Source organism: Onychostoma macrolepis, chromosome 07, assembly GCF_012432095.1.
Source record: "Onychostoma macrolepis isolate SWU-2019 chromosome 07, ASM1243209v1, whole genome shotgun sequence".
Classification (NCBI taxonomy): domain Eukaryota; kingdom Metazoa; phylum Chordata; class Actinopteri; order Cypriniformes; family Cyprinidae; genus Onychostoma; species Onychostoma macrolepis.
The window spans coordinates 37,854,767-37,882,726 of NC_081161.1; the positions used below are offsets into that span (position 1 = coordinate 37,854,767).

A 27,960-nucleotide genomic window follows, 5' to 3' on the forward strand; every position below is an offset into this window, starting at 1 on the left:
CTGAGGGAGTGAGGGAGTCAGTGGGAGGAGAATCTGTCTGAAGTGCAGAGTGAAAGGAGACGGGAGGAGGGAAAAGCGACGAAGTGCAGGAGGGAAAGTCAGACAGGCTGAAATCAGGGACAGAGCTGGAACTCAAAAGACAGGCACATTCACTCCAGCTTCATCCTGTGAACTCACAGAGCGTGCGGCTGAATGGACATGTTTATTTACACTGGGTGTCTACAGGAGCGCTGAGGACTAATAATACTTACTAATGGAGCCAACTTTAACTCTTCACTCTGCTGTAAGTTTCCTTCTGTAGTGACTGCATCTGTTTTAGATAAAACTCTGTGCATCAGGCTTGTTCTTCATATAGTGAGAATAGGTAGTTTTTAGAAATTCATTGTCCTAAGTGTTTCTGTGCTTTGACAGAAGCATGTGTGGTCTCGCTTTGGAATCTATTGGTCGGTTTGGAGTGACTCCCTGAAATGTTTGGTGAAATCTTTATACTTACTAAACTTTAAGTAAACCATACTTGAAACGGATGACATCAGTGCAGGATTTCTCAACTGGACTAAATCTTTCCTCTTGTGTCTTTGGGTTGGTCTTCTACAATGAAACTGCTTTGTTAAATTTAGCCTCAAGCGATCTGTCAACACTTCTCGAAGTGTATTTTCTTTCACACACCTTGCTGTCATTGCAAGACACACAGTGTAATGCCTATGTACAGATACCATTACCTTATTTGTTGTTCTTTCTTTACGTTTTATATATGTTTATATGTTGACAGTTATCTGTGAGGTCACCATTATGACTTAACATTCAAATATCTACTCCCAGATGAGACAAAACATGTCCAGTCCTTTGACGCAAGTCTGTGCTTGGTGTTCATTCTTCTTGGATGATTTTCCTCGTCAGTATTTGTCCTTATTCCGTGTGGTTTGGCAGTTGCATTGCGGATTCTTTAAGCAGAGGCCACCTGTTCTGCTAAAGGGCGATGTTTTCTTTCTCTAGATGCGTGGCCTCCCCGTGCTCCCAGGTCTGGTAACCCAAAACCACAGGCTGTGTGATTGTTCCTCTGTCTAACAGAAATGCTTCCTTTGACCTGACCATTCACACAGAGGATGATAACTATAAAGTTTTAATAGTTGTTGTAATTTTATGAGAATAGGTAAGTCCACACAGATGCAGTGATAATGTCAAAGGGAAACAATGTGATTGGACTCGCTTTCAGAACGATTTTTTTTTCTAGATGTCAAAACCATTGACAGCCAAACAGATTTGAACTTTCTTTAAAGCGCTTGAGCAGATGTGCTTATTTTGATTATGTCCATTGGTGTGGATGCTTATTACAATACTGTTATTGTTCGTGGTGTGAATGGGCTTTAATACTTTTTAATAGGTATGCCAAGCTAGTATCTGCAAATTCTTGATATTTGCAAGTGTGATGTGTTCTATATCAGTGGTTCTCTCTTGTTCAACACAATATCCAAATATTATAATTTGTATTAAAATTAATTATTCAAATAATATTCACCAGGGGAATGTTTTCCCTTTTTTTTTTTTATTTAGATCAAGTAAAAAGTTTTTTTTTGCTATTTCCCTTTTGCGTTGCAGGGGAAACACAGTTTGTCTGAAACATAGAACATATTTCTTACAAGACATGGCATTGCAAAATGTTTTATGTTAATGTATTAATAATAATTTATTAAATAATCCTTTGACCCCCTGGTTGAGAACCACTGCTCAGATAGTGAAATGAACAATAAGTGTGTTCAGGCATTTTCTGCGTGAAATGAACTCCAAGGCTAACACCTTTCTCACCCTCACCTTCACCTGCATTCACTGTATCCACCTGCTGCCCCACAGCCCTCTCCTTCACCCAAGAGCTGATGCATCTGAAGATAACAGCATGTCTACACTGGGCACGTCTGTTACTTTATTGTGTCCGGTGTAGACAGGGTGTAACACAATAAATAATCACATGAAAGCTTTCGAGGAGTGTCTGGCTCAAATGGACATACACCACTTTTGCTCATTAGTGATGGTAGAAACTAATTGTTTCAAGACATTGACTTATTCACATGAAAGATTGCAAGCTAATATAAAATGTTTGATGTGGGTTATACACAGATTTTTGTTTATTTTTATTTGTTGGAGGACGCAGCCAGGGGGCTAATTTTCTCTCTTTAGCTCAGCTTAGTTTTTCCTGCTTGAGCCATTTAGCAGCCATTTTCAGCTGCGTGTTACCCTTCATTATTAAACTTTTCGAATCAGCACTGTATGCATCAACAACCTTCAACAACTGCTGGCATGGATCATGGCCTGCCATCATTTACATTTATGTATTTGGCAGATTTCATGTAAAATAAAATGCATTAATCACATTTGTCAGTTAATCAATTTTATGATCTCAGTTTTAGTGAGCTGCCTATATTGCTGTCTCCTCTGTAACAAAAAAACATAGAAAATCTAATTTTTAATTAGATTGAAGTATATGTTATTATCGGTACTTTTTATTGAATAAAATATATTTATAATAAAAAAAAAGATATCTTTGAAGGCAGAATTCCTGAATATGGAACCCCTTAAAATACTATCTAGGTAGGCAGCTTGCTAAGTTTTTGGCCCTGTTTACACTAGTGCGTTTTTTTATTTTAAAATGAAAATGATCCTCGTCTACACTGGCGTTTTCACTGCATTTCAGAAACGATCTCCGTCCATACTACACAACCTAAAACGCATGTCACATGGCCATTGATGCACATTGGGCATGCGTGTAAAAGTGTGAACAGGAAGCTGGTCGCTAGTCACTGTCAGGTACAACAATGAGCATGATGTTATTGTTTACATGGTCGACCGATTCCATCGTTTTCTAAAGTCTCCTTTTTGAGGGTTGAAAACGCCAAAGTGTAAACGACAGGCTTAACCATAGCAAAAGTTATGCGTTTTAAAATGAAAACTCACTAGTGTAAACATAGCCTTACTAAGCTATAAAGAACATCGATAGACTGATCTAAAAACCTATTCAGTCCCTTTGCATTTAAAAAATGGTTCTTTGAAAATAAACCATGAACTATTTCCATGATTCCCAAGCCTGACTCAGTCATTTAACAGGTCGGCTCCTTCCAATACTCCACGATAGCTTTGAAAGCGGTTGGCGGGTATACACTTGGTCACAGGGAACTATTTTTGTCAGGAAAGAGATCTACCCGCTTATAATTATGAGTGTTAGGTTTCAGTTTGAAAGACTACTGGTCCGGTACAAAGCGAGGGAGAAAAGAGAGAACGCTTGAAAGTGTATTTGGGTGGGGTCATGGGTTAAGCTTAGATGATGATGGATGCTTTTCCTCCAGGACTTACCCTTACACAAAGGAGTGGAGAGATGTTTATCCTGTGCAAATCACAGATGCAAATGTGGAACTGTGTAAACACTCTCAGATATGTCCCTTATGGGCATTTGTGTTCAAGATTTTGCGCTACAAATTTGATTATGATCATTAATTGGAATTGCCTCATGAAAAATAGTTCTGGCAAAACTGAGAAAAAAACCACAATATTTTTACAACTTTTTAACCATCATTAGTGTTGTTGGCCATGGTTAATATTATTCTGCTATTGGTCTAAACTTTATATAGATATTTAATAAAGTTTAGATATTAAAGTAAATAAACTTAATGTGCATAGCCAAATATGCAGACTGCAAGTTAATCTGATACACAGGATTCACTTTCACTGATTCACAAAAGCAGTTTCAACAAAAACTGGTTTACAAACTCCTGGTTCATGCACTCTGATTGTGGACACAAAAACATCAATGGAAACTAGAAGGATGACTGTAACTATAGATCGCAGGTTAGATACTGTACTGTATTGTAGTATATTGTATTGTAGGATGTTCTGTCCAGAGGCCAAACATTCCGACACTGTCCTCCAGTTGTGACCTTTTATACGTTGAATGTGGTATCATTTACACCTGGAGACGATCCAGTCATTGTTCCTCATATGATCCAGGTCAGTGCGAGTTTTGCATTTTGTCCTGATGATTGTAAGGACGGTCTTGCACAGGCAATGTATTCAAAGAGAGTGGTTAAAATATTGCTGTGGTTCGTTTTATGGTTGGGAAGAGAATACGTGGCCTTGGTAAATGATGTTTTGTGGTTTCCATTTTGCATCTGGTTTTGTTTTTCGTCCTTCACTGTAATCATGTGGTTTCATTGAGATGTTGCTGCTTTTTATTAGGTGAATAGCAAACCATGTGATGTTTTTTCTTTATTTAAAATTTTCTGGGCTTAGAAATCGATGAAAATTGGCAGCTAGTATAATGAACACTTGATGTAGACACATTTTGCTCGAGCAAACCATCTTATCAAGCTTTCCCTTCCTCCGTCGGGCACAAAGGAAGTCTCCTCCGACGTCTCTGATGTTATTTTCAGGCAGTTTGTTGTCTGCCAGAGATAAGAGGAAGAGATTTGTTTTGCCCCCTTGAAAATGACTCTGGAATCATATTTGCTTTGCTGGGCTACAGCTTCAACTAAACTTTAAAAGTTACAGTAGGAGGGTGTTCATTCGGTCAGTTTATAAAGTCAGATCAAGCCTGCTCACCCAACAGAAGGGATACTTCCTTAATCTGGAGCTGTTCGCTGAGAATAAGCGGAAACTAATATTGTAAATCTACAGCCCTCTTTATCTCTCTCTCATACATACACACCCAACCCACATACACACATTCATGAGCTCACAGTCTATTCTCACTCAGAAACATACACACCAGCCCAGTCTATATAGAGCTGGCAAACTCTATTTTTTCCTACCACAGAATCCCTAAATGCAGTTGAGAACTGGTTTGAAACCAAAATGAAGAAGAAAAATAGCATATAATATAATAACCCTTCCCTGGTAGCTTTAGTCTGGGAAAGGCCCACACATTATGCCCCGTGCTAAAACATCTAAATTTATCTCCAGACACTTCTTCAAATAATCATTCACTTCGTCAACAGGATTGCCGATGAAAATGCTTTTTGATAGTGATTACATCGATGATAACGAAAACGATGCACTATATTTAGTTCAGCATATGTAAATGAAAATAGCGATATGATTTAAACTTCACTTTAATGCTTTAATTCATTAAATGTATTAATTGTTACATTTTTTAATTGTTTTTAAATAAATCATGATATCATTTTGTATTTTCATTATTTTTTTGTCTTATTTTGATAATTATTGTCACTTAGTGTTATTTTCATAAAAATTGTAACAAATTAAAAAAATATATATTTCAGTAAATGGTACAATGGGCTGAAATGAATTAATATCACATGACAAAATATTAACTGAATTTATGGGACATTCTTTGTCTAATGGACGAAAACTAATTCCCTCACTAAACTCCCAAAAAAAATTAAAACCGGAAGAGGTTGAGGAAGTATCAGTTAATATCACAGGTTAGTTATGATGACTACAGCAGAAAACATTCTGCTAGTCTGTAGCATATTGTGGTTTGTTGGGGGCTGACTGAACCTGTACAAACAAGACTTTTTGTGTTGCCATCTGATCCTGGGTGGAGATTTTCAGGTATTCACATATACACACAATCAGCCACACATGCAGTTGCAGTAATGAACCCAAAATCACAGACAAAGAGGAGAAGCCTCCTGACTATGAGTCTCATTAGGAGACTTTCCTTCAGGAAAAAGTGTCCCCCAAGAGCGGTGAGTTTGTGCTACAATCTTTTTCTCAGGTTTCAATCGTGTATTCTTTCTTTTTTTTTCCAAATCCAAATGATCGGGCTTGGTTTGATCAGCTGCTTTACTCATTAGCTGTTTTATCTCATTCCTGCACTCCCACACTGAGCAGCTGCGGCAGGGAGTCTCTGGCTCAGCTGGACTTGAGACACAGTCGTTTCACGCTCTGATGTTTCCACAGTTGTGTGTCTGGACGTCTGTCCTCACTAACTTACTTTAGTTTCAATTTAGCTAATTAAAATGAGTTACAATGACACAGTTGTTGAACATTTAGTCACAACTTAATTGCGTTGCATTTAATTAATTTACATTTGTACATGTGCATTTATAATTGGCCATAATCGGATATACAGAGTCCAGAACAAAATCTGTACATGTAGTAGATTTAATTTGATACTTTACTAAATTAAAGTATGATTACATTTGTTTTTGACATTTAAATTGTAAAATATATTAAATATTTGTATTTATATTAATATTTTAAATGTTTTGTTTGAGTGGTTTCATCAGCGAAGCAAATACAGTGCACATGGATATAATCCTATAGATATCTGTTAAAAATATTATTTTTTAAAAGAGCAAATATGCAAGTTATTTTTTCTACTGAAGTTTATTGAACATTTTAAGTGTATTCTCACCTGAAATTGTGGCTCCTTTTGATTAGTCTTTGTCTTAATATGTATTACAGTTTAAACATGTTATGACAAGCCAGGATATTTTGTTTAGACCAACTGCTTGCCTTTTGTAATGGTGTTTTTATCTGTAGCCTAGAGATAGTGTACTCTGGCTGTGGGTTTTGTCTTCCTTTATCAACAAATGTCACCAGAAGAAGCTAGAATGTGTTTGTTTGAGTTCACAGAACATCCTGAATGAGAAGAAAGACCGTACTTGACAGCCTAGAGGTAGTGTAAACTGTTTTGAGTGAAAGAAAAAGAAACTCCTACATGTAAATCCTCATCAAAATGCTGATATAAACCAGTTTTATTTCTTGGAGGTTAAAAGGGCAAGTCGTCACCTCACGTAGTCCAGAAGGTGGAAATATAAATAAAGCGAGTCTCTGCAGCTTTTGCCACACATGTAGTTGTGGCTAAGGTTGATTGCGTAACATCAGTGGAGGTGTGAAGATTCACGAGAAGAAGGGTGTTTGGCAGTTGTGCAAAGACAGAAGAAAGTCATTTATGGTTGTAAGGAATATTTGAGGCAGTATGTGTGGCCTAGAAATGCAATGAAACTGTTTCTACTTACAAGGCATAGGTATTACTCATACTTGCAGGAATAGTTAACCCAAAAACTTACATTTTGTCAACATTTACTTGCCCTCATATCATTCCATACCATTTTCTTTCTTCTGTTGAACACAAAAGAAAATATTTTGAAAGTCATTTGGGTCAAAAAAAAAAAAAAAAGGACCCCATTGACTTTCATTGTATAGACAAAAAACATTGGATGGCAGATGATGACAGAAATGAGTTTTTTGGTACCAGCTGGATGATACTTATGGATACCTAGGGACCAGAATGTCATAGTGCATGGTAAAAAATGGTAAATAAAACATTATTCATTATAAATTAAACATTAGTGGAAGATATATTACAAAAAATACTATTTCAGTATTTCTACTTAAAGAATTCATGTTAAATTCAATGCGTTGCTTGCCGTTTCTTTGTCATTATTTTTGAAATTTATTAGCAATTTCTTTGTGAAAATTGTTTCAAAGCAAATATTTTTCAAGAAACAACTATATACACACAGAAGACAATTTGGTGTAGAAACAATTTTCACTCAGAAATTAATAGGTCATTTCACAAATAATTACAAAGAAACAAATAACAAAACTGAACTTCTGTTTTGAAGTAGAAAAAGAGAAATGTATTTTCCAGTGTACTCCAATAATCTTTATTGTATTTACGTCTATGAAATATCATTTTTAGAGTGCAAGGCTGATACACAAACACAAGTTTGAATCAAAGAAAGAAAATGAGCCTCATTATGGCTTGATGATATGCGGTGAGATTTTCCCTTTGCTATTCTAGTGAACATGTTTTCTTCTAAACACAGAAATTACCTCATCATTTCCTCTTGAAATACATAAATACAGTTCCTTGGTTTTACTTCTCATAAGTTCCAAAGCATCTGATTGGTTCACAAAAACATCACTCAGTCACGCGGCGGGTCACAACAACCAGATGTCTGTAAGCCACCGCTGAACCCTGCCACGCTGTACGCCTACCAGATTTTGCTGCTGAGAAACCCTGTCTAATAACACGTTTGCTCATGGGAGCGTGTGATATATATATAGAGCGCCCCTGCCTGAGACGCGTGTCATTGGTGGCCTCACAGTCTGTGGTCTGAGATGAATTGTTGCCATAGTGTTTCTGACCAAATACACCAGGGTGGTGGCACAAACCGAACGGTATTCAGGCTCCACCATTTCATAGCTTCTCATTTTCTTCCCTTCTTCTTTCCTCCCTCTGTTTCCCATTACTAACTTCATCCCTCACTACAATTAGAAGCATAGAAGAGGCCACTTCTGGTCTTATAAGGAGTGAGGTTTACAGTGGGTTTGGTAAATCATTGTGAGAGAAAGTCTTTATCTAGGGGTCTCGGTTTGAGATTGTCACAGTTAGGACTCATGAATCATATAGTAGACTCTAGCTCGAGTTGTTCAGCGTGAGCAACATTTTAAGACACATTTGCACTTTGAAGTGGCCTGGAGGCTTGTGGTTTTTCAAGGCCGTCCCTCTTGTGTCTGTACGCTGTGTTAAGAGCATTCTTGGACTGGGATGTGATGGAAAAAAGACACATTGCAGATGAGGCTTTAGCAGTGTTTTCATATGTTCATGTTTATAGAATGCTACAATATTTGTATATTGTTCGCTTCACGTCATCTTCCCACTCATTAAACTATGACAGGTCCTTTACTGCAAAAAGACGGTCACTGCGACACTGTAAAGTGATGAAACTACGACGCCATGTGCTTTTTAAAACCATTTTCATAGGTTTCGCATTATATTGTCTGCTCGGAAAATATGTAAATGCACATTCCCAGTAGCCGCAGCTGTATCTCTTCTAGCCTTAACGATATTCATTGTTTGAATTTCTTTAAAAATGACACAATTTAAAAGCTGAGGGTCCTGAGACCTTGTTAGGTAACCTGCTCTGTCTTCTCTGTCGGTGTGTTGTCAGTTTCCTCTTTGCTCTGCGATGTATTTTTCACTGCGTGAGAACATGTGTGTAGTGATCGACATTGTTTGTCGATCATGGCAACAGTAACAGTAACGGGTTTTGCGAACGGGTAGGATTAAGGATTTAGGTCTTGCAGAATAAGACATTAATGTGCTTTTAAAGTAATAATAAACAGCCAATATGCCAGTAATAGTCATGCTAATAACCAACAAGTTAATAGTGAGAATTGGACACTGAAGCGTTGCCAATATTCTTATTAACTCACCAAAGTATTTAAAGTGAGAAGGTTACATAAAGAGCATGCATTTTAAAGTTAGACTTGTTAAATCCACTATAAATGTTCTACAGTCTATACACAGTATTAAGTTCAATTACATAAGAAGTAACAATAAGAGTAAACCCTCACTTTAATTTTTCAAGGGAAAAGTAATTAAATTACTGTAACTACTTAGTTACATCCCACACTGATAGCAATATAATATAAATCTAAAAATCAAGTAAAAATGTTTTATATTTTTCACAAATGTTTAAAAAAAATGGTTGGAAGCACTTCATGTTCTTATTTGACTTGTAACATTTTTAATAATTTGAAGATTCTTTTCTGTCTTATATCATCACTAAAGCATCCGTGCTTAGCACTTCATGTATCACTGGTCAAACCCATTATAAGATAACAGAAAGGTGTCCTTCACATAAACCACAATGAATCAAGTCATATGTGTCCGCTTTTGGCTGTTCTCCATTCTACATTCTCAGAATCCTTGTCTTTTATTAGCATATAAATAGCTCTCCTTTAGTCATGTTGATAGTGTTAGAAGAGCTCAGATTTGATAATGGTGACGTACTGGGACTGGAATGTGCCATTTCTGAAAGCTGATGAGCTGCTATTTTAACACGTTACCATTAAAGACAGATATGAATACTCCTTACTTTTGTGATTTCAGCACAGCTAAATGACGACATAATTACAAACAATGAAAACCATTTATTTATTTATTTACTCCATTCATTCATTCATTGTCTTCATTTTAATATTATTTCTTTTTCTTAAATTTTTTTTTTATTTCTCTTTAAATGATTTTGACTCATCCCTCAAAAAACATGTTTACAATACTGAACACATAGTGGAAGTCATGGGGCAAGGCGTTGCTCCAGAATAAATGTTCCTATTCCCAAATATTCCCATTATTTAAAAAAATTATAAATGCAATGAAAATACAGGTATCAGTACTCAGTATTGGCAAGTACCAGAAATAAAAGTATCGGTATCGGCCTGTTCTGGCAAAAATGATATCGGTACATCCCTACATGTTATTTATACCAAATATTATATCTCATTTTTAATATATAATATGTGCGTATGATAATCTCATCTGCCTAGAACAATATTCCCAAAAAGCATTAAATTTTGTAAATGTAATTGCTCATTTCTGATTTGCCCGTTAGACGTCCATTGTAACTGCATTACTGTTGAACCTGGAACATTCCTTTAATGCAATGAGCGCATCTGTGTCTAGAAGGAAAGATTTTTTGGGCGGCTGTAAGTTTGGCATTGGTTTAGTGGGGAATACAATGAAAAGTGCCTGCGGCTGAAATGAAAACTCTCTACACAACAAATCCGTCTGGTTAAATGGCACCAGACAGAATAGTGCATGTTCATACATGATATCATTTGGTAAACATTGTCCAGAAGTTGTATGAGTCATGAATCTGATTCTATCATTTTATTATGTTCCAACAAAGTACTTCTATCTCCCATCTTCACATTTGTAAAATCTCATTTGTATTCACCTCACAAAAGTCTCTGTTCCTTTGTGTGTCCGTCTGCTGTCCCAATAACTGCCCTCATTCCGTTACACTTCCTCCCACTGAACAAACACAGTGTGTGTTTGTCCATGTGCTTTGCTCCCAGCCTGCACACACACACACACACACACACACACACACACACACACACACCTCTGTTGGTCTCTGGGATGCTGATGTTAACGAATAAGATAAGTTATTATATGGTTCTACTATATTGGTCAACTTCCACATACCTGGGACTTGCATATTGATTTGCATTCTTCTTCTCATTCAGGTTTCCCTCCATGCTGAGAGATGCAGGAGTGTTTTTATGACCTGAAAAGCTTGACTAAAGCTCTTTGTTAAAGTTATGGTCTTTGCAAGTGTCTGGGCAGGCCTGGGTCAGGTCATTTGATGTGTGTGTGTGTTTTTGTGGGCGGTAACTGGAGCAGAGGTGCGAACAGCTGCGTGTTACTACACACAGCTACATCAACGGCCATAAGTAAAAACCCTCCCCTCTCAACAAACACATATTACACACATTCAGTTAAGATGAGAGAGGCTGCAGAGATGTCTGCAGGCATTTTCTCCAGCTCTGTAACTTTACCTCTCTCTTCTTTTTCTCCTCCTTTACCCCACCGAAGTCAGGATGGCAATTGCTCATTCATGTCTTTTTTTCTTTTCTTTCAGTCGGCTGCTTCAGATGGAGGTGAGTACTCTGTTTCAACCCTTTTTCTAATAAGCAAAATCAATGAATTCAGGAAGTTGTTTAATGAATTTTGCTGACAGTTATCTTTATGTAGAGATTGCTATTATAAAAATATTTTAGATTCTGTTGTTCTGTTTGTTGTGTGAGCCTTTTGAAGTTTATTTGTGTAGTCTTAAAGTGTTACATTTGTCTATAAGGAGATGAAGGAAAAATGTTACAAGAGAAGTACAAGATCATAATTTAAGCAAGTGCACTTCATTTGTACACTGAAGCAAACACACCTTCTCCAATTAAATATATATTGATTGAGTTACAGAGCGGAATGTGTAATGAAAGTAATCTGAAGTTAAATGACTTTTAGGGTAATAAAAAACCAGTAAGATTTAAAAAAATAATAATAATAATAATAATTAATACTTTTATTCATTAAAGGATGCATTAAATAAATCAAAAGTGACAGTAAAGACATTAATAATTTTACAAAAGATTTCTATTTCAAATAAATGCTGTTCTTTTGAACTGCAAAAATGGGAAAAAATCAGTTTCCACAAAAATATTAAGCAGCACAACTGTTTTCAGCAATGATAATAAAAAGAAATGTTTCTTGAGCACTGTCAGTATATTAGAATGATTTCTGAAGGAGACTGAAGACTGAAGTAATGGCTGCTGAAAAAATCCAGCCTTGCTATCACAGGAAAGAAATGCATTTTAAAATGATTAAACATAAGTTATTTTGAAATAACATGATAACTCTGTTTGATATTACATTTTTCTTTAGGGACCTTACAACATATCTCGCACAGAAAGTTACACTTAAAGATTTTGGTTTTGGTCAGAGTGCACAAAGTTTTTGGGCATGTCAGAAGCAAAACACGTCAGTAAAACTGTCAGCAGACCAATGAGGATGTTTCCTTCAATTTGTCTGAAGGTGGTTATGACAGCAATATTTAGAGAGAAAGCTTTGAGGTTTGTCTGGACTTGTCTGGCGAAAAGCAAGGAAAACAAACATTACACATAGGGACCACAACTATTTGTAACAAAGATACAAAACAGCACAAGTTATATATAATCTAGCTTTACTTGCTTACAAATCACAAAATCCCTTATTTTTTGTATTCAAATCAGCAACACTTTAAAGTTTGCGATTTTTCTGATGTTAAAATTCTTCTAACCCTAAACCATAAGTAAGGCATTTTTACATTGATTTTCCCAAAATGTGGCTCTGTGGTCTTTTCAGCATTACTTAGTTTGAGCAAACCTGACCAGCCCAACAACAGCAACACTCGCTCAACCAATAGTGTGAGTTTGCAGTGAGACTGTTTGACTGACCAATTTCCAACTGAAGCAAACCTGTCTGAAAACAGTCTTATTTTTCAATTCAATTGGTAACAATACTGACTGAAATGATGCACTTTGATGATTCTTAGTATTTATCCGCATATTGTCATCCTAACATGAAAAATCATTCCCATTCCTCACCTCATGCCACAGTATTAAAGACATCTCATCTCAGAACAGAGATGTGATCTTGTTTTAGTGATCCAGACCAGAACAGTTCAAGAATCTGAACCTAAATCATCTCAAGTCTCATATCTACTCTTTGCCTTGTCCAGAGCGTAGCGGTCTCGAGCGTCATGACTGCGGCAGCGTGAGCAGTTTGGAAAGTAATGGTAGTCTGCCCAGCGTCACCAACCATTGTCGCTTCTCAGAGCGCCGTGTTGCATCATGGGCCGTCAGCTTTGAGCGTTTGCTCCAGGATTCTGTGGGTGTCCGCTATTTTTCTGTAAGTACTGGAGAGTGTCTTAGACATTTGCTTATTGTTAACTAAATACAATTCTTATGGCCCGTGAGCTTTTGACAGGCTTGCCTTTGTGTATATCAGATTGATGGTTTGTGTTGTTTCATTTGTTGACACCATATCATAAAGCAGAAGTGTATTAATGTCACAGGATAGTAGTTTAGAACCAAATGTACTTTTCTGTGTTCCTGCAGGAGTTTCTAAAGAAGGAGTTTAGTGAGGAAAACATCTTATTCTGGCAGGCCTGTGAATGCTTTAGCCAAGTTCCAGAACATGACAAAAAGCAGGTAATCATCTGTAACACATACACAGTTCCCTCAGTCATACATATTCAGTCATCTTGCTCAATGACACTTAAAGTGATATTTCACCCGAAAATGAAAATACTGGCATCATTTACTCTCCCTTATGTTGTTTGAAATCTTAATGACTTTCTTCTTCTGTGGAAAAATAAAACAAGTATGAAAAGTAGAATATCTTGGTTTCTCAACAACAAAAAAATCATAAAAGCACAACAAAAGAAGTCTGCATGATTTGTGCACTATATTCCAAGTGTTTCAAGCAGTTTAATAGCTTTGTGTGAGGAACAAACTAAAATTAAAAATGAAGGGTGTCAGTGTATTTTAGTATTATTTTTATACTGTTACAGTAATTATTCATATTTTGAATTATCTCTTATTTTTATATTTTACATTTACATTACATTTAGTTATTTAGCAGATGCTTTTATCCAAAGAAATTACAAATATTCTTTTTATTTTAAGTGTTAGTAATTTTATGTGATTTTGTTATTTTTATTAGTTGGAGTTTGTTTTGTATTTCTATTTAGCTTTAATTTATGCTTATTTTAGTTTTAGTAATTTTAGTATTATTAAAGATGTTAAATTCAAACTTTTTAAAAATAAAATTTCAGTTAGGCAGCCTAGTTATGACAAGTTAAATGATGAAAGAATTCTCTTTTTGGGGGGGGTAGGTTTTTGATTGTATTTTAATCATAGTTGTTGTTTTTTAGCTGTCCCAGAAGGCCAAAGAGATCTACAATTGTTTCCTTTCAAGTAAAGCTACCATGCCGGTGAACATCGATAGTCAAGCTCAGCTTGCTGACGATGTCCTGACAGCTCCACAGCCTAACATGTTCAAACAGCCACAGCTGCAGGTCGATGTACACATGATTAAACTCCCACATTCACATAGCAGTTGTCATTGTTTGACTGAGCAAACCTAACCTTCATTAAACCTTGACTCATCCCTGCAGATCTTTAACCTGATGAAGATGGACAGTTATGCTCGGTTCCTGAAATCCACTCTCTATCAGGAGTGCATGCTGGCTGAGGTCGAGGGCCGACCTCTCCCTGCCCCCTGCCCGATTCCATGTAGCCCCGCCCCCTCCAAACACAGCTTCAGCTCTGACCGTTCCACTTTCTCCACACCTAAGAAGGTACTAATCTCACTACAGCAGCAATATCTCAAGAAAGCTTTGTGGCGGATAAATTATGAGTAATATAATAAATGCTTTTGGTTTTTGTTTACACCAGTTCTTTATTAGTTGTCCATGGTTGCCAAGCAACATTACCATTTGCTGTGTTAATATAGAGCTCAGCTGTTTCAAATGACATGAACTACCTTCAATTTTAATGTAATTAATTTATTTTGTTATGAAAAAGTCATTAAATATATTAACAATATTAAACAATCAAACCATAACAATATCAAAATATTAATATGAAAAAAAAACATGTTTTTCATTTTTATTATTAATGCTTTTCAAATATTTGTAATACTTTAATATAAAATAATATACTGCAGTTTACATAATAATAATATAAAACAATACTATAAAATTTTGGCCATACTGCCCACTGCTTAGTTCCATACTAGCTGTACAGAATGCATTTAATGGACTTAATGTATGCTGACATTTCCTATAGCTTTAGCCTGATTCACTGCAATAGTTTTCTGTCTGATTGTGTAATGTTGTGTTACAGGAAAATAGGAGGCCCAAAACAGGCAGGTCAAGTGATGACCTCAGAGAGAAACACTCTGATAAGAAAAACGGCTTGTTTTCCTGGTACAGATATCCAAGTATTGGGAAAGGACAGAAGAAAAGAGATGCATCAGATTTACCTTACAGTGAGTCTGAAAACAATATCTCATCAGCAATTCTTTAATTTCCTCTATATATAACATTGCATATTTCTGTAGATCTGACCCTCTCTGCTGTTGATGTAGCAATGAGCATTGATTATGCTCAATAAGCTGACGGTGTTTAAGACATGTGAACACTATAAAGAGTGTTCCTTCAACAGGAAAGGATCATAAACAATTTAACAAAACTTGATCAACCTTGAGTGACACCTTTGCTTATTCAATGTGTTTTGTAGCTTCTGTGGAGTTGATTTTTATGTTTCAGTATTTATTGCGTAAATTAGTTATGTCATTTATGTCCACAGCAACCAACATTTTTGTCAGTGTCCATAATTGAAGAAACACCCTTTTGTTTGACATCAGAAGCGGAGAAAAACTTCCTTAATTTAATATATTGATTTCATGTGACAGCTTTTCTTACAATATGTTTATTTTTGGTAAATATTTTTTGTACATTGTAAACATATGAACCATTTTAATGTATGCTAATATGTGATATGTGACATCTGCTTTGTTTTGATTGGTTATCCATATGTATGGACAGACTGTAATGGGCGGAGAGAGTCTCAGGGTTCACTGTCTTCTGGTGCGAGTCAAGAGCTCAACACTCCGTCTTCCGGAGGAAAGAATGAGGTAAGAGGATTGGGAGGTAGGGAGTGCACCATTTAGGACACTAGGGAGTTACAACAATACTTAGACATTAGATATGCAAGGGTAGGCTTTTTCAGCAAATCAAAGCAATAATTGTGATCATGCATTACTGAGAGTTTTACAGAGTGCTTCGTTAATGAAAATAATCAGAATATACAAATTTTCCACACTTCCACACAAGTAATTTGACATAATAAAATTCATTAAACTGTTTACAGTTGCCAGGCAATGTAGCAACTTGGCACATCAACAAACTAACTTTTGTTTTATAATGTTTTGTATGTGTAAAGCAGTGTGAGCTGAAAGGTTCTGGTTCTGTTTGGGAAAAGGACAAAGAGCGATGTAGCAGGACGTGTACAGTAACGCTACCCGACGGCTCCAGCTGCTCCATTCCTCTTCGACAGGGTGCCTCCATCAGACAGGTGCTGCTAGAGCTCTGTCAAAAACAGCACATCAACCTGGCTGCTGTCGACCTCTTCCTCACCGGAGGAGAGAAGGTAGAGAGACCTTTCACAGCTTTTATAACGTCTCCTTTAGTTTTTCTGTGAATGCTAAGATTTCTCTTTTCCCCCTATTGTTCCCTGCTTAGCCTTTGGTGTTGGACCAAGATAGTATAACACTCAGCTCCCGAGAACTTCGTCTCGAGAAACGCACTTTGTTCAGGTACATTTTGGTATTATCATCTCTCTTTCACACAGACTATCTGGTCATCAGTTGAAGGTTCATGATAATCCCTAAGTATATAATGACCCAAATATTTGCACCCAAGTGTAGTTATGTTGACTTTCATAATCAGTAGGAAATGCTCTTCAATACCAGCATGATCTCTTCTCTCCAAGAGCACCATATGTCATAAATGTAGAAAAAAGACTACCAAACCAATGTGTGCTGTGGTTGCCACTAGACTATAAATAAATCCACCCTGTTTGTTATTTTCAGACTGGACCTGGTACCCATTAACAGATCGGTTGGGTTGAAAGCAAAGCCCACAAAACCTGTGACTGAGGTTCTGCGTCCTGTGGTTGCCAAGTATGGACTCCATCTTGGTGACTTGGTTGCAAGAATAGTAAGTGATTGACTGTGACCAGTTACACATATGGCTGGCATACGTTGTGTATTTTTGCTGTGCATACTGTCAGTGCAGATCTGAATTCAGTCTTTATACAAAAGATAGCAATGGCTCATCTAATCTGTAATTTAGATTCTTTTTTTAAATGTTGTCAAATTTAAAACAATAGGATCCTGATGTGAAATGTACATGCAGCTGGTTCGGTCTCATGGGTGTGGAGTTATGTGGTATAGCAGGAACGCTGCAGTTTTTCCCCTCTTAAACGTCAAACAGTGGTCATCTGAGCCAGCTTTTAGAAGTTAATGGAAGACAGAACTAAGCAGAGAGAAATGACTGTAATGGCTTGAAACAAAGCCACCTCCCAGCTCCGCAAAGCATGAAAGCTAGTTTATTTTTAGCCAATGGTCTATGAAGCTTTTACTATATCACAGAGCACAGACGTTCAGCATTAGCCTTCAAAAGCATTGAAGAAGATCTATGTGACACATAACTGAAACTACAGATATAAAGCTAGGCTAAAAGCAAGTGCTAACATTTCAGTCACGTAGCTCAGTTTAGTACCTAAAGGAATGTTCTGGTTTCAAAACTAGTTAAGTTAAAAACAAGCACAAGCTGTGTTGGTGGTGCAAGACATTCCAGAAGATTGAAAAGCAGAAATGTGCAGCTTGTATTTTTGTTCAAGTGCTTATTTAAATTCTTCCATATAAATAATTTGTGTTATTTGAGCTATAAAGTTGTCTAACTAATCCTTAAAGCAATTGGAATACTGTTCAGGGTGCATAAACCTCTAGTCTTGCATTACCGTAATTCTTGTAAATGAAATTTGCACATTTAAATAGTACTTTGTGGATAGTAACATCATATAGTCACAACAGGATTTGAAAAATAGCAAATTGTACACAGACAAGGTTATTAATACTGGCATTACTAGCAAGTGACTAGCATATCGCTAGCAGGTTTATAGCATGATTAGCATGTTACTAGCATGTTGCTAGCAATTTAATTAGCAGTCACATGTTAACATGTATAATGTTCAAGTATTATGAGCAGGAGTATTCAGTATTCCATTTTGGTGTGAGAAACTGATGCAGAAGATTCAGTGCGTGAGTGAACTATTCACGATTCAGTTTGATTCATTTTTAATTTCAGACCTTATTGTAAACCCGTTTGACTGATTAGATCAAAAGAGTGATTTATTTGTGACTGTAGCATCACTAGTTTTGATTCTAAACAGCTTGCAGAAACCACTAATGATATGATTGTTGGAATATTATAACATGGGTAACATGATTATGAGGTCGATATATTGTAATCTCCTCCATCAGAGAAGGATTTATCAGTAAATTTATACTGGGGCACCACTGTATTTCACTGGGGCTTGTGCCTCAAAAAGTGTCAATTGATGCCCCTGATAATGGGTACTGTTTCAAAACAGTCTTATATTTTATTTTAGTGCCCCGGTGCACTGTCTGGTCCCATAGTCTTTGTCCCATTGTGAGTGCATTGCTGTACACACTGAGAGATGCACAGAAATAATTTTCTGTGGTTAATCAAGCCTTAAATTGTATTGAAACTGGATCAGTAAGCTGTATTTACCAACGAAAGAATAACTGCCATCAATCAAAATTAATTTGTAAAGTCACATTTCTTGAGAAAAGAGTCTAATGCTAAATGTTTAAAATTTTTAGAGTGGAGAGACAGAAGTTCTCGATCTTGGAGTGCCCATATCTAACCTTGATGGCCTACGAGTTATACTGGAGAGGGCTGATCCAGCCAAAGGTACACACAGACATTTTGTGTTTTCGTGTTTTATTGGAACTTTTCATAGACATAATGATTTTTATAATGTGCAAACATATTCTATCCCCTAAACCAGCGGTTCTCAATTCCAGTCCTCCCTACCCCTTACAGGAAATTTTGTGCATTTTTAGATTTTCAAAAAAACAGCATTTAGTATGTTTTTTAAGCCTTTTGAATTACGGGGACATAGGCAGTGTCCTCATAAACCACCTTCAAATTGTAATACCTCTGTCATACCCATGTCATTAAACAAATTTGTCCCCGTAAACCACAAATACCAACCCACACACACACATGCACGCACACATGGCCTTGTTCTCCAGTTCTCCTTGTTCTCAAGTTCTCCACTTCTCTGATAATATCAAGTAATTGTGTTCAGGGTCATTTCAACATTCCTTTGGGTAATTGTTTTGTTGTACTCCTCTACCAGACAAGTATAAAACACCAGCTGCCAAGAAAAGTCTGCCAAGAGAGGTGAGAGTGACTTCAGTAAATACAGTAGTGTGCGACATGTCATGCCTGCTTCAATCCTCTAAATATCCAATATACTCAAACTGTAGCCATCATGCAGAAACTAAATGCATCTTAAGCTAAATAACGTTCTCTTTATGTTACTAACTCTAAGCATGCATGAATGTGGTGAGCATGAACTTGTGGTTACATGTATGACTTATGTTCGTGCTATGTTTTGAAATATCAGTGTGCAGTTGAAATGGCTTTGTACACTGTTCAGACATGATTACTATTATATAAAGGGAATAAAAGCTTCATAAACATGTCAGTTTATAAGACATTCAGCCCAAGATTCATTCATCATAGCTCATCATATCTGTCTTTACTGCACTGCTAGAGAGATGAAAGCTCGGCAGGAAAACCGTCGAAAGGAGATGGTGAAGACAAGCATCCCCGGACAGCTGCATCAGAGAGGAAGAAAGGGAAAAAGAATCATATAGATGAAGCAGAGGGTACATATTATCTACTTTTCACTGACTTTTCAGTGTTTTCTTGTCAATTGTTTTTGTCAAAAAGTATTTGAGGACTTAGAACCTGCTAAGACCCAGTAGATAAAGAAAGTTTGCCTCAATTGTTAGCTTAAAAAGAGTTCTGTCATGACAACTCTTGGAGGGATTGGCATGGTAATGTACATGACAATGTTAATGTATTTGGTCTTGGCGGAATAGATCTGCTACGCTGTTGCTGCTGCCGCTGCAGAGCAAGTTCTGAGACTTGCTACTGACAATACATCCACAACATGCTGCTGTGAGCATGTAAGAAATACTGCTGCTGCATATATAACACATATGAATAACCCCCACATAGCATACATGAATCACCTTGTAGCAGATCTATACAGGTGGAGCTGGGGAAGGTGAAGGGTTTCTGAAGTACTCTGCTAACTGCTACAGCAAACAAAAGCCAGGTATTTGAATATTGAGCAGTGAACTCATTAGCTATTGATACAGGAGAAAACCAATCAGCTGTGCCATGCGATAATGATGTAATTAGGTAAGATTGAGTTGGACCTATCGGACTGCGCCATCTATGTTTATCATTTCGCTGTGTGTATTGTGTGGACTGCCTAATTTAATACAAAAATGAGCAACCGTAGACAAGTATAAACTAAGTGTCATGTTAGCAGTTTACATTATATGCATCAGCGAAATATTTAGCATATTAGCAGCAGCATTTAGCATCTGTGTTTAGCATACAGCTGGAGCAAAGGCAGTTTAGAGCATGTAATCGCTCTGAGGACACGCCAATAGTAACGGACATGAAAACAGGTAAAACAAAATAAGCATTATACTAATAAATAAGGTGCATTAAAAGTCCATAAATACTTGATTAATATGAATATTTTAATTAAAAACGTGTCTCCACGTTTTTTTTCTTCAATAATAATCTAGTGCATTTAATCTATTAAATAACAGCAGAGTGAGCGAGTTTTGGGATATGGTAAGATTAAAGGGTTACTCCACCCCAAAATTTTAATTTTGTCATTAATCACTTACCCCCATGTCGTTCCAAACCCGTAAAAGCTTCATTCATCTTCGGAAAACACAATTTAAGATATTTTGGATGAAAACCGGGACGCTTGGGACTGTCCCATTGACTGCCAAGTAAATAACACTGTCAAGGCCCAGAAAAGTACAAAAAAACATTGTCAAAATAGTCCATCTGCCATCAGTGGTTCAACCGTAACTGTTGTGTTTTATGTTGTAGAATAAAACGTGAAAGTATCTTGAGCTTGTGTGAACCACAGGGCTTATTTTAGGGGTTTTAACCAAACTCCCATTCAAAAAACCCATTGAATCTGGGACGATGGAACCGGAAGTGTTAAAATTAGGGATGCACCGATACCAATACTGTTAACGGTATCGGGCCCAATACTGAGCTCCTGTACTCGTACTCGTTAAAATGCCCCGATACCAAGCGCCGATACCTCACAGCATGTGATAAGTAACATATTCAGACAAAGAAACAGGACAACATGCAGCAGAATGGAGTTATTAGAGATTAAGGATGTCTACGAAGCAGATGTATGCAATGAATAATGTTAAAAATTCAGTATTAATGCCTTTATAGCTGATGTGCGCGAACTGAAAGTGGATTGAGCGTGCGGCGGCGCAGATGCACGAGCTTGTCGAGTGAATATACTTTTCTCACAGACATCACTGGAATATGAAGGACTAAAAATGACATAAGGAAAAATAAATAAATAAATAAATAAAAGTAGAAATAAATAAATAAATGCATAAATAATAGTGAAAATAAATACATTTTGGTAATATAAATGGCTATTTCTGTATTTTGCATGTATTTATTTATTTATTTATGCATTTCTATATGTATTTATTTATGTATTTATACATTTATTTATATATTTATGTATTTATACATTTATTTATATATTTATTTATTTATAAAAAAAAATTATTTATACATTTATTTATTTATACATTTATTTATTTCTGTATTTCCACATTTCTACATTTATTTTTCCCGGCGCCTGTATGCTAATTGAGTGGGGGGTGCCAACATCAGTCTGAAGAAGGATTGGTTAGAGCGATGTGATCGAATCTACTACTGGAACGTTTGTAGTTCGGTCGGATATGTCAAAAACAAGTAAACAAAACAATGCACAAGTTACTTAACGGTAGGGAGGGAGGGAGGGAGGGAGAGCGAGATAGAGTGTGCGCGCACTTCTGTGATCTTTATTGATGTTCGCTCACATAGCATGCATCACTTGGATTAAAACTGAATCGTAAATATAAGACAATTTATAGGGGCATTCACTATAAAAGAAATAATTTATTTTCAACCTTAAGCATACACGACTTTCTGGCGAAAGTGAAACTAGCAGCCTGTGTGAAATGCGCTAGGCTGTACTGTCCCTCTCATTCTGCACCAGTACAAATACGTGCGAGCGTTGTGCATGTTTTGCTTGCTTCATGAGTGTTTCTGCATTAGAAAGAAAAGCAAAGAAAAACATGACTTCTATTTCTGAAAATATCACAGTTAGGAGATTTATAACGAGTGGTTTCCTGCATTATTACAGCAAAACGCGTGATTTTAGCAGCTCTAATGCAATTTAATTAAAGATGATGTACCATAGAGCAAAAAAAAAAAAAAAAAAAAATTAACAGTGAAAGTAACAAAAACTTGTAAAATACATTTTAATGTGCATAATTAAGTGTGAAAATAACCGAAGGACATACAGTCAAAGCAAAAATTATTCAGAGACCAAATATAATTTTTTATATTTTTTACTAGTGGGTGCAGGACACTATAGTTCATTTATGTAAGTGAGGATAGCAAAATAAAGTAAACTGTGACATATTATATCCAAAAAAATTTCATACAGTGGACTACCAATAAAATTGATACAAATTTGGAACCAAAAATTATTCAGACCGAGTCTGGGAAAAAAACTGAAGTTCAGGTTTGCATGAACCTGGTTGACAGCATGCCCAGGAGACTACAGGCTGTCATTAAGGCTAAGGGTTGCCTGACAAAGTATTGATAGTTGTGTAAATATTGTCATACTAACAGCTGTCTGAATAATTTTGGTTGATTGTAATCCATCACATACCTTTCTATCAAAGTTATCTGATATTATCGAGCTGAATTTGTTCTGACACAGTTTAACTCTGAGTTCTTGTCATATTTTACTACCATAAACTATAGCGAATAAACGGTAATAATGTGAGAAATTTTGAAGGTGTCTGAATAAATTTTGGTTTGACTGTATCTATTTGATAAATTAAGTAAAAAATTTTTTTTTTTTAAATGTATAATGTTACCTTAAAGTATGTAACATTATACATACTCTTTTGGTTTCTGTACCCAATATTTAAAAAATTTACAAATGCAATGAAAATATCGGTATCGGTACTCAGTATCGACAAGTACCAAAAATAAAAGTATCGTATCGGGCGAGTACTGGAAAAAGTGGCATCCCTAGCTAAAATGCTAACTCGCTTCCGGGTTTTTGCCTACAAAGTGACATCATAGTTCCACCACTCTATTTGAATATTGAGCAGTGAGCTCATTGGCTACTGATACAGGAGAAAACCAATCAGCTGTGCCATGTGATAATGTTGTCATTAGGTCAGACTGAGTTAGACCTATCAGACTGTGCCATCTAGAGTTTCATGCCAGAACAGAAGACATTTTTCTTTCTTTGAAATGGATTGATATTTTCCAGTGTTATTTCAGTCTTATTTATAAAGTAGTTATTATAGTATTTATTATTTTCTTTTTTTTAAATGAAAATTTAAATTTAATACATTTGGGTTTTTTTTCCTTTTAATTTTTAAACATTTCTATTTAGCTATAATTTATTTTCATTTCACATTTAATTTGAAAATTTAGTACTTAAACTTTATATACAATGTATTATTAATCATATAATATGTATGTAATATAAAATTGATGATTTATTTTATATTATTTTATTTTTTTATGTTCTTTTTAACAAAAACTGTTGTAATAGTTTAAGGTTTTGTTAATAATAATTAAATTTTATATACTATTTACTTATTGGTTAAATACTCTTCTTTTCTAGAATTTTTCGAGTTGTTGAGTCGTGCTCAGAGCAGTCGTGTCGACGACCAGAGAGGCTTGCTGAGGAAAGAAGACCTTGTGCTCCCTGACTTTCTCCGTGTGAACCCTGATCCCGAACCACAACCCCCTGCCTGCTCAACCCCCACCTCTCATAAACCTGGCCACACCACCACCACCCACAAACCTCCTAAACCCAGCTCCTCAAACGGACACCCCCGTGCACCCAGCCCTGACTCGCCCCCTTTCACCGCCCCACTCTCCCCCATCCTACACTCCTCTGGTCTGCAGGGTCAGGAAGAGGAAGAGCTGGGTGACCTGACTCTTGTGGGGGAGGGTGACATCAACAGCCCTAACTCCACTCTGCTTCCGCCTCCGCCGAGCTCTCCGCCCCCTTATGAGGGCAGCTTACCTGAGGCCAACTTCACTCCTCCGGCATGCTTACACAGGCATCCCAGCCCAGGTATTTCTCCCTCCTGACTAGCTGTGAGTGTGGCTGTGTGTGTGTGCGTGTCGTGGGTGGCATGTTTGAATGGATTCATGTAATGTTAAAAACACACATCCCAAATTCACCTGACATACACTTGATAGTATTGATCTCACTAGTGTTAACTTCATATTTATACACATACATTACCGTTCAAAAGTTTGGGGTTTTTAAAAGACGTTTCTTATGCTCACAAGGCTACATTTATTCATTAAAAAATTTAGTGAAAACAGTAATACTGTGAAGTAGGGGTGCTCCGATTGATCGGGTACCGATCATTATCGGCCGATAATCGCTTTGGGATGTTTGATCGGCCGATCTCAAGCTGATGACGTGCGTGCCGTGAGAGGTTTGGCACGATATATGCAGCGGCACCATCTCAGCCTCTGTCCGGCGCAGATGAAATAATTATAATGCTGAAGGTGAGGTACAATTCATATTTCTTCATTAAATAACTTATAAAGTAATTTGACACAGGAATTGTCACTTGCACAATCGAGGCAGTGTCGCATCGTCACTAAAGTTTATAAATTGCTTTTATTCTTAATTCTTGCCAGTGTTTAACCATTCAGCACTCGTGCGCCCTCCTGGAGACTGTACGCTCGAAGCTCACACACATAACGCCAGGACAGTTTCGCACATAAGTTACTCAGTTTGCAGTGCGTATGCGGTGCATATTTTTTCTGCGCTCATGTTAACGGATCAGAGTGGTTGTGGTCCGCCAGTGCGTCCCAGGAGCGGTGCGTCTGCAGCAGTGCAGAGATCGTTTCCGCACCGAGTCTATCTTTGCTGTATTGCACGTACTGAATTAAAGTGACAGCGCATTGTTTGCGGTAAATATGAACATGGATTGACACAAAAATGTAGTAATTACACTATAAATGCATATAATTAAAGTCTACTGTGTTTCACAGTCAACACATAAGTTAATTTAGAATGTTTGTGATAACATAAGAAAAGTAGTTACATGTTTTTTCACTTGCTTGAGCAACTTATATAAGTCTAGAAGTAAATGCAAAAGTAAAAAGCATCGAATAATGTGTTTACATTAATTGCCTTTAAACACGTCTATAAACACTGTATTACTGTCAAAAAAAGAATCACAATGATAAAGCATTTTCAGTAACAATCTTTGGATTTGAAATCAAAATAATGGATTCATGTTATGTTTGTGGTAAACAGATGGATCAGTAGTGCATTCCTGTGTAAATTCAGGCTTGTGCTGTGTGTAAGCTTTTCTGCAACAATTGCACGATTGTAAAAACAAAAATGCACTGGATGATCAAACATTTAGGTGAGATAAATGTATATTTTTGAAAAATGTCTAAAAAATGCCCCCCCTCCACCCCTCAAATTAAAATAAACCTCTCTCACAAGAGTCACCTAAGAGAGGAATTCCCCCATTTTCAAAAATGAAATTCAGGCACTGAATAAATGTCTGTAATCGGTATCGGTGATCGGTATCAGCAGATACTGCTGTCTGTGATCGGCCTCAAAAATCCTGATCGGAGCACCCCTACTGTGAAGTATTATCACAATTAAAAATAACTTTCTTCTTCTTATTATTATTATTATAATGTTCAAAACAGTTGTACTACTTAATATTTTGTGGAAAGCATGATACTTTTCAGGATACTTTGTTGAATAGAATTTTTAACAGAACAGTATTTATTTGAAATAGAAATGTTTTGTAACATTGTAAATACCTTTTATTGTCACATTTGATCAATTTGAAGTTTACTTTTTTTTTTAAAAATCATACTGACGCAAAATTTTTGAACGATGGTGTAGCTGTGCTTGAAATGGAATGCTGGTTTACTGCATATGTACTATAGACTACATATGCAAAAGTATGTACTATAAACTGCCTGATGTTTAAGAATAGTATGTGAAACTATGGATTATGCACTTATAAACATTGTGACATGACATTACATTTGAATCATAGCCAGTTTCTCTGTACTGTAGACTATGAAATGTGTATGTGTTGAAAACTAAATTTATAAGGCATTCATTTGTCTTACTTGTTTTGACACACCTTATGAAAATAAGTAGATCATGTTGTAATCTGAAGTGTTCACATGAGCGTATCAAGACTGTGCTGTTTACAGTGTTTCTGAGGACTGTAAATAATCATTTACAAATCTCTCATATTCCTTTTTTTGTTCATTTTTGACATTTCCTTTTGATACAAACTGTGCAAATGTGTCTCTACCCTCCTAATCATTGCCTAAAATGCGATTCAACAATGCTGAATGTGAGTCTTTAATCAGAGTTGTTCTGGCAGGATTTCACAATACACTTTGTAAACACCTTAAGATTCAAGCTATATGCTATGCTCTCAAACAGTCACATTGTTGATTTGCTTGCCATCCTGTTTCCTTTGTAGTGATCATGTTGATTCTGTGTCAATCTGATTAGATCTAATAAATGTTAGCAAAATCAGTCTAGACTTGCCTGTGATCTTGTTTGTCATCCCTTTACTTTCCTGGTGTTATCATGTTTCTTTATGCTCCTTTCCTTACTTTTCTGCATCTGAACTTTTTTCATTCATGATTGCCTTGATTGCATTTGAAAAACATACTGGAACTTGCTCTTCCAGATGTCTGCAGACTTGAAACCAGTCAAAACCTCAAAGCATGTTTTTGCACAAAAATGATCTTTCCAACCTACTGGAACTTTTAAATTAAGATGACTGCATGAGATGCATTAGTAACCTATCACAGCATGAACATGAAGAAAGCTCTTCCATCTTCCATCTGTCTGTTAACAGTGATCATGGACTAGAAACATTCTACTCACATCTAATTCTGATTCCTCTGTAGATTTGTTATACTAATTTTTACACTAAACCGGTTGCTGCAATACTAGGGAGTAGATTCAGATACATGAATAATAATGATAGTAAAAAAAAATTTTTTTTTTTAAAAAGCAGCATATTTTTCATTTTTTCTACCAAAAAAAAAAATGCAACTTTTCAAACATTTTATAAAGACACCATCCTAAAAGAGTGCTTGTGCTGAGTATTTACCAGTGAGGACATACTGCCACCTTATGGTTGGATAGTCAGTATCAAAGTAAAGTTACTCACATTTTCACTATTCATTAGCATTATATTATTCATAATAATGGCCTACAACATGCTGTCTCATATTCAATCTGAACTTCATCATCAATGTGTTAATCACCTAAAATATTTATCCAGTATTCGAAAGCATTCCCATGTTCAGACTTAAACAACGCTGTGATAATCATGTCAATAAATCAAGAAGTAATTTGCAGAGAGTTTCAAATGCAACTTAAACCTGACTTTCCTTTCCCAATGAATCAACCAAAATCTGATTCTGGTTCCCAATTCCCAAATGTGACCCTGGGTCACAAAACCAGTTATAAGTAGTAATTACACTAATACATTCTATGGGTCAAAATTATAGATTTTTCTTTTATGCCCAAAATCATTAGGATATCAAGTAAAGATCATGTTCCATGAAGATATTTTGTAAATTTCCTACCGTACATATATATAAACTTAATTTTTGA

The 27,960-nt window shown here is 36.3% G+C and overlaps 1 protein-coding gene across 4 annotated transcripts in view; it reads left to right on the forward strand.

Moving 5' to 3' along the window:
- Positions 1 to 27,960, forward strand: part of rgs12a (regulator of G protein signaling 12a) — a 37,411-nt gene that overhangs the window by 8,559 nt on the left and 892 nt on the right. Inside the window, exons 4-19 of one of the 4 annotated variants that reach the window (XR_009272128.1) lie at positions 11,391 to 11,409; positions 13,023 to 13,192; positions 13,402 to 13,494; positions 14,220 to 14,363; positions 14,463 to 14,645; positions 15,193 to 15,337; positions 15,897 to 15,985; positions 16,294 to 16,500; positions 16,593 to 16,666; positions 16,943 to 17,069; positions 18,761 to 18,851; positions 19,303 to 19,346; positions 19,723 to 19,837; positions 20,054 to 20,140; positions 20,227 to 20,292; positions 23,938 to 24,000. Coding sequence is in view for 2 of the 4 variants with exons in the window: in XM_058782602.1 (XP_058638585.1) it covers positions 11,391 to 11,409; positions 13,023 to 13,192; positions 13,402 to 13,494; positions 14,220 to 14,363; positions 14,463 to 14,645; positions 15,193 to 15,337; positions 15,897 to 15,985; positions 16,294 to 16,500; positions 16,593 to 16,666; positions 16,943 to 17,069; positions 18,761 to 18,851; positions 19,303 to 19,346; positions 19,723 to 19,837; positions 23,938 to 24,396 (1,960 nt within the window). In the remaining 2 variants the exon portion in view is untranslated. Of the gene's footprint in view, positions 1 to 11,390; positions 11,410 to 13,022; positions 13,193 to 13,401; positions 13,495 to 14,219; positions 14,364 to 14,462; positions 14,646 to 15,192; positions 15,338 to 15,896; positions 15,986 to 16,293; positions 16,501 to 16,592; positions 16,667 to 16,942; positions 17,070 to 18,760; positions 18,852 to 19,302; positions 19,347 to 19,722; positions 19,838 to 20,053; positions 20,141 to 20,216; positions 20,293 to 23,937; positions 24,397 to 27,960 lie in introns of those variants that run through there. The other 3 variants (XR_009272129.1, XM_058782603.1, XM_058782602.1) reach the window with 3 other exon arrangements.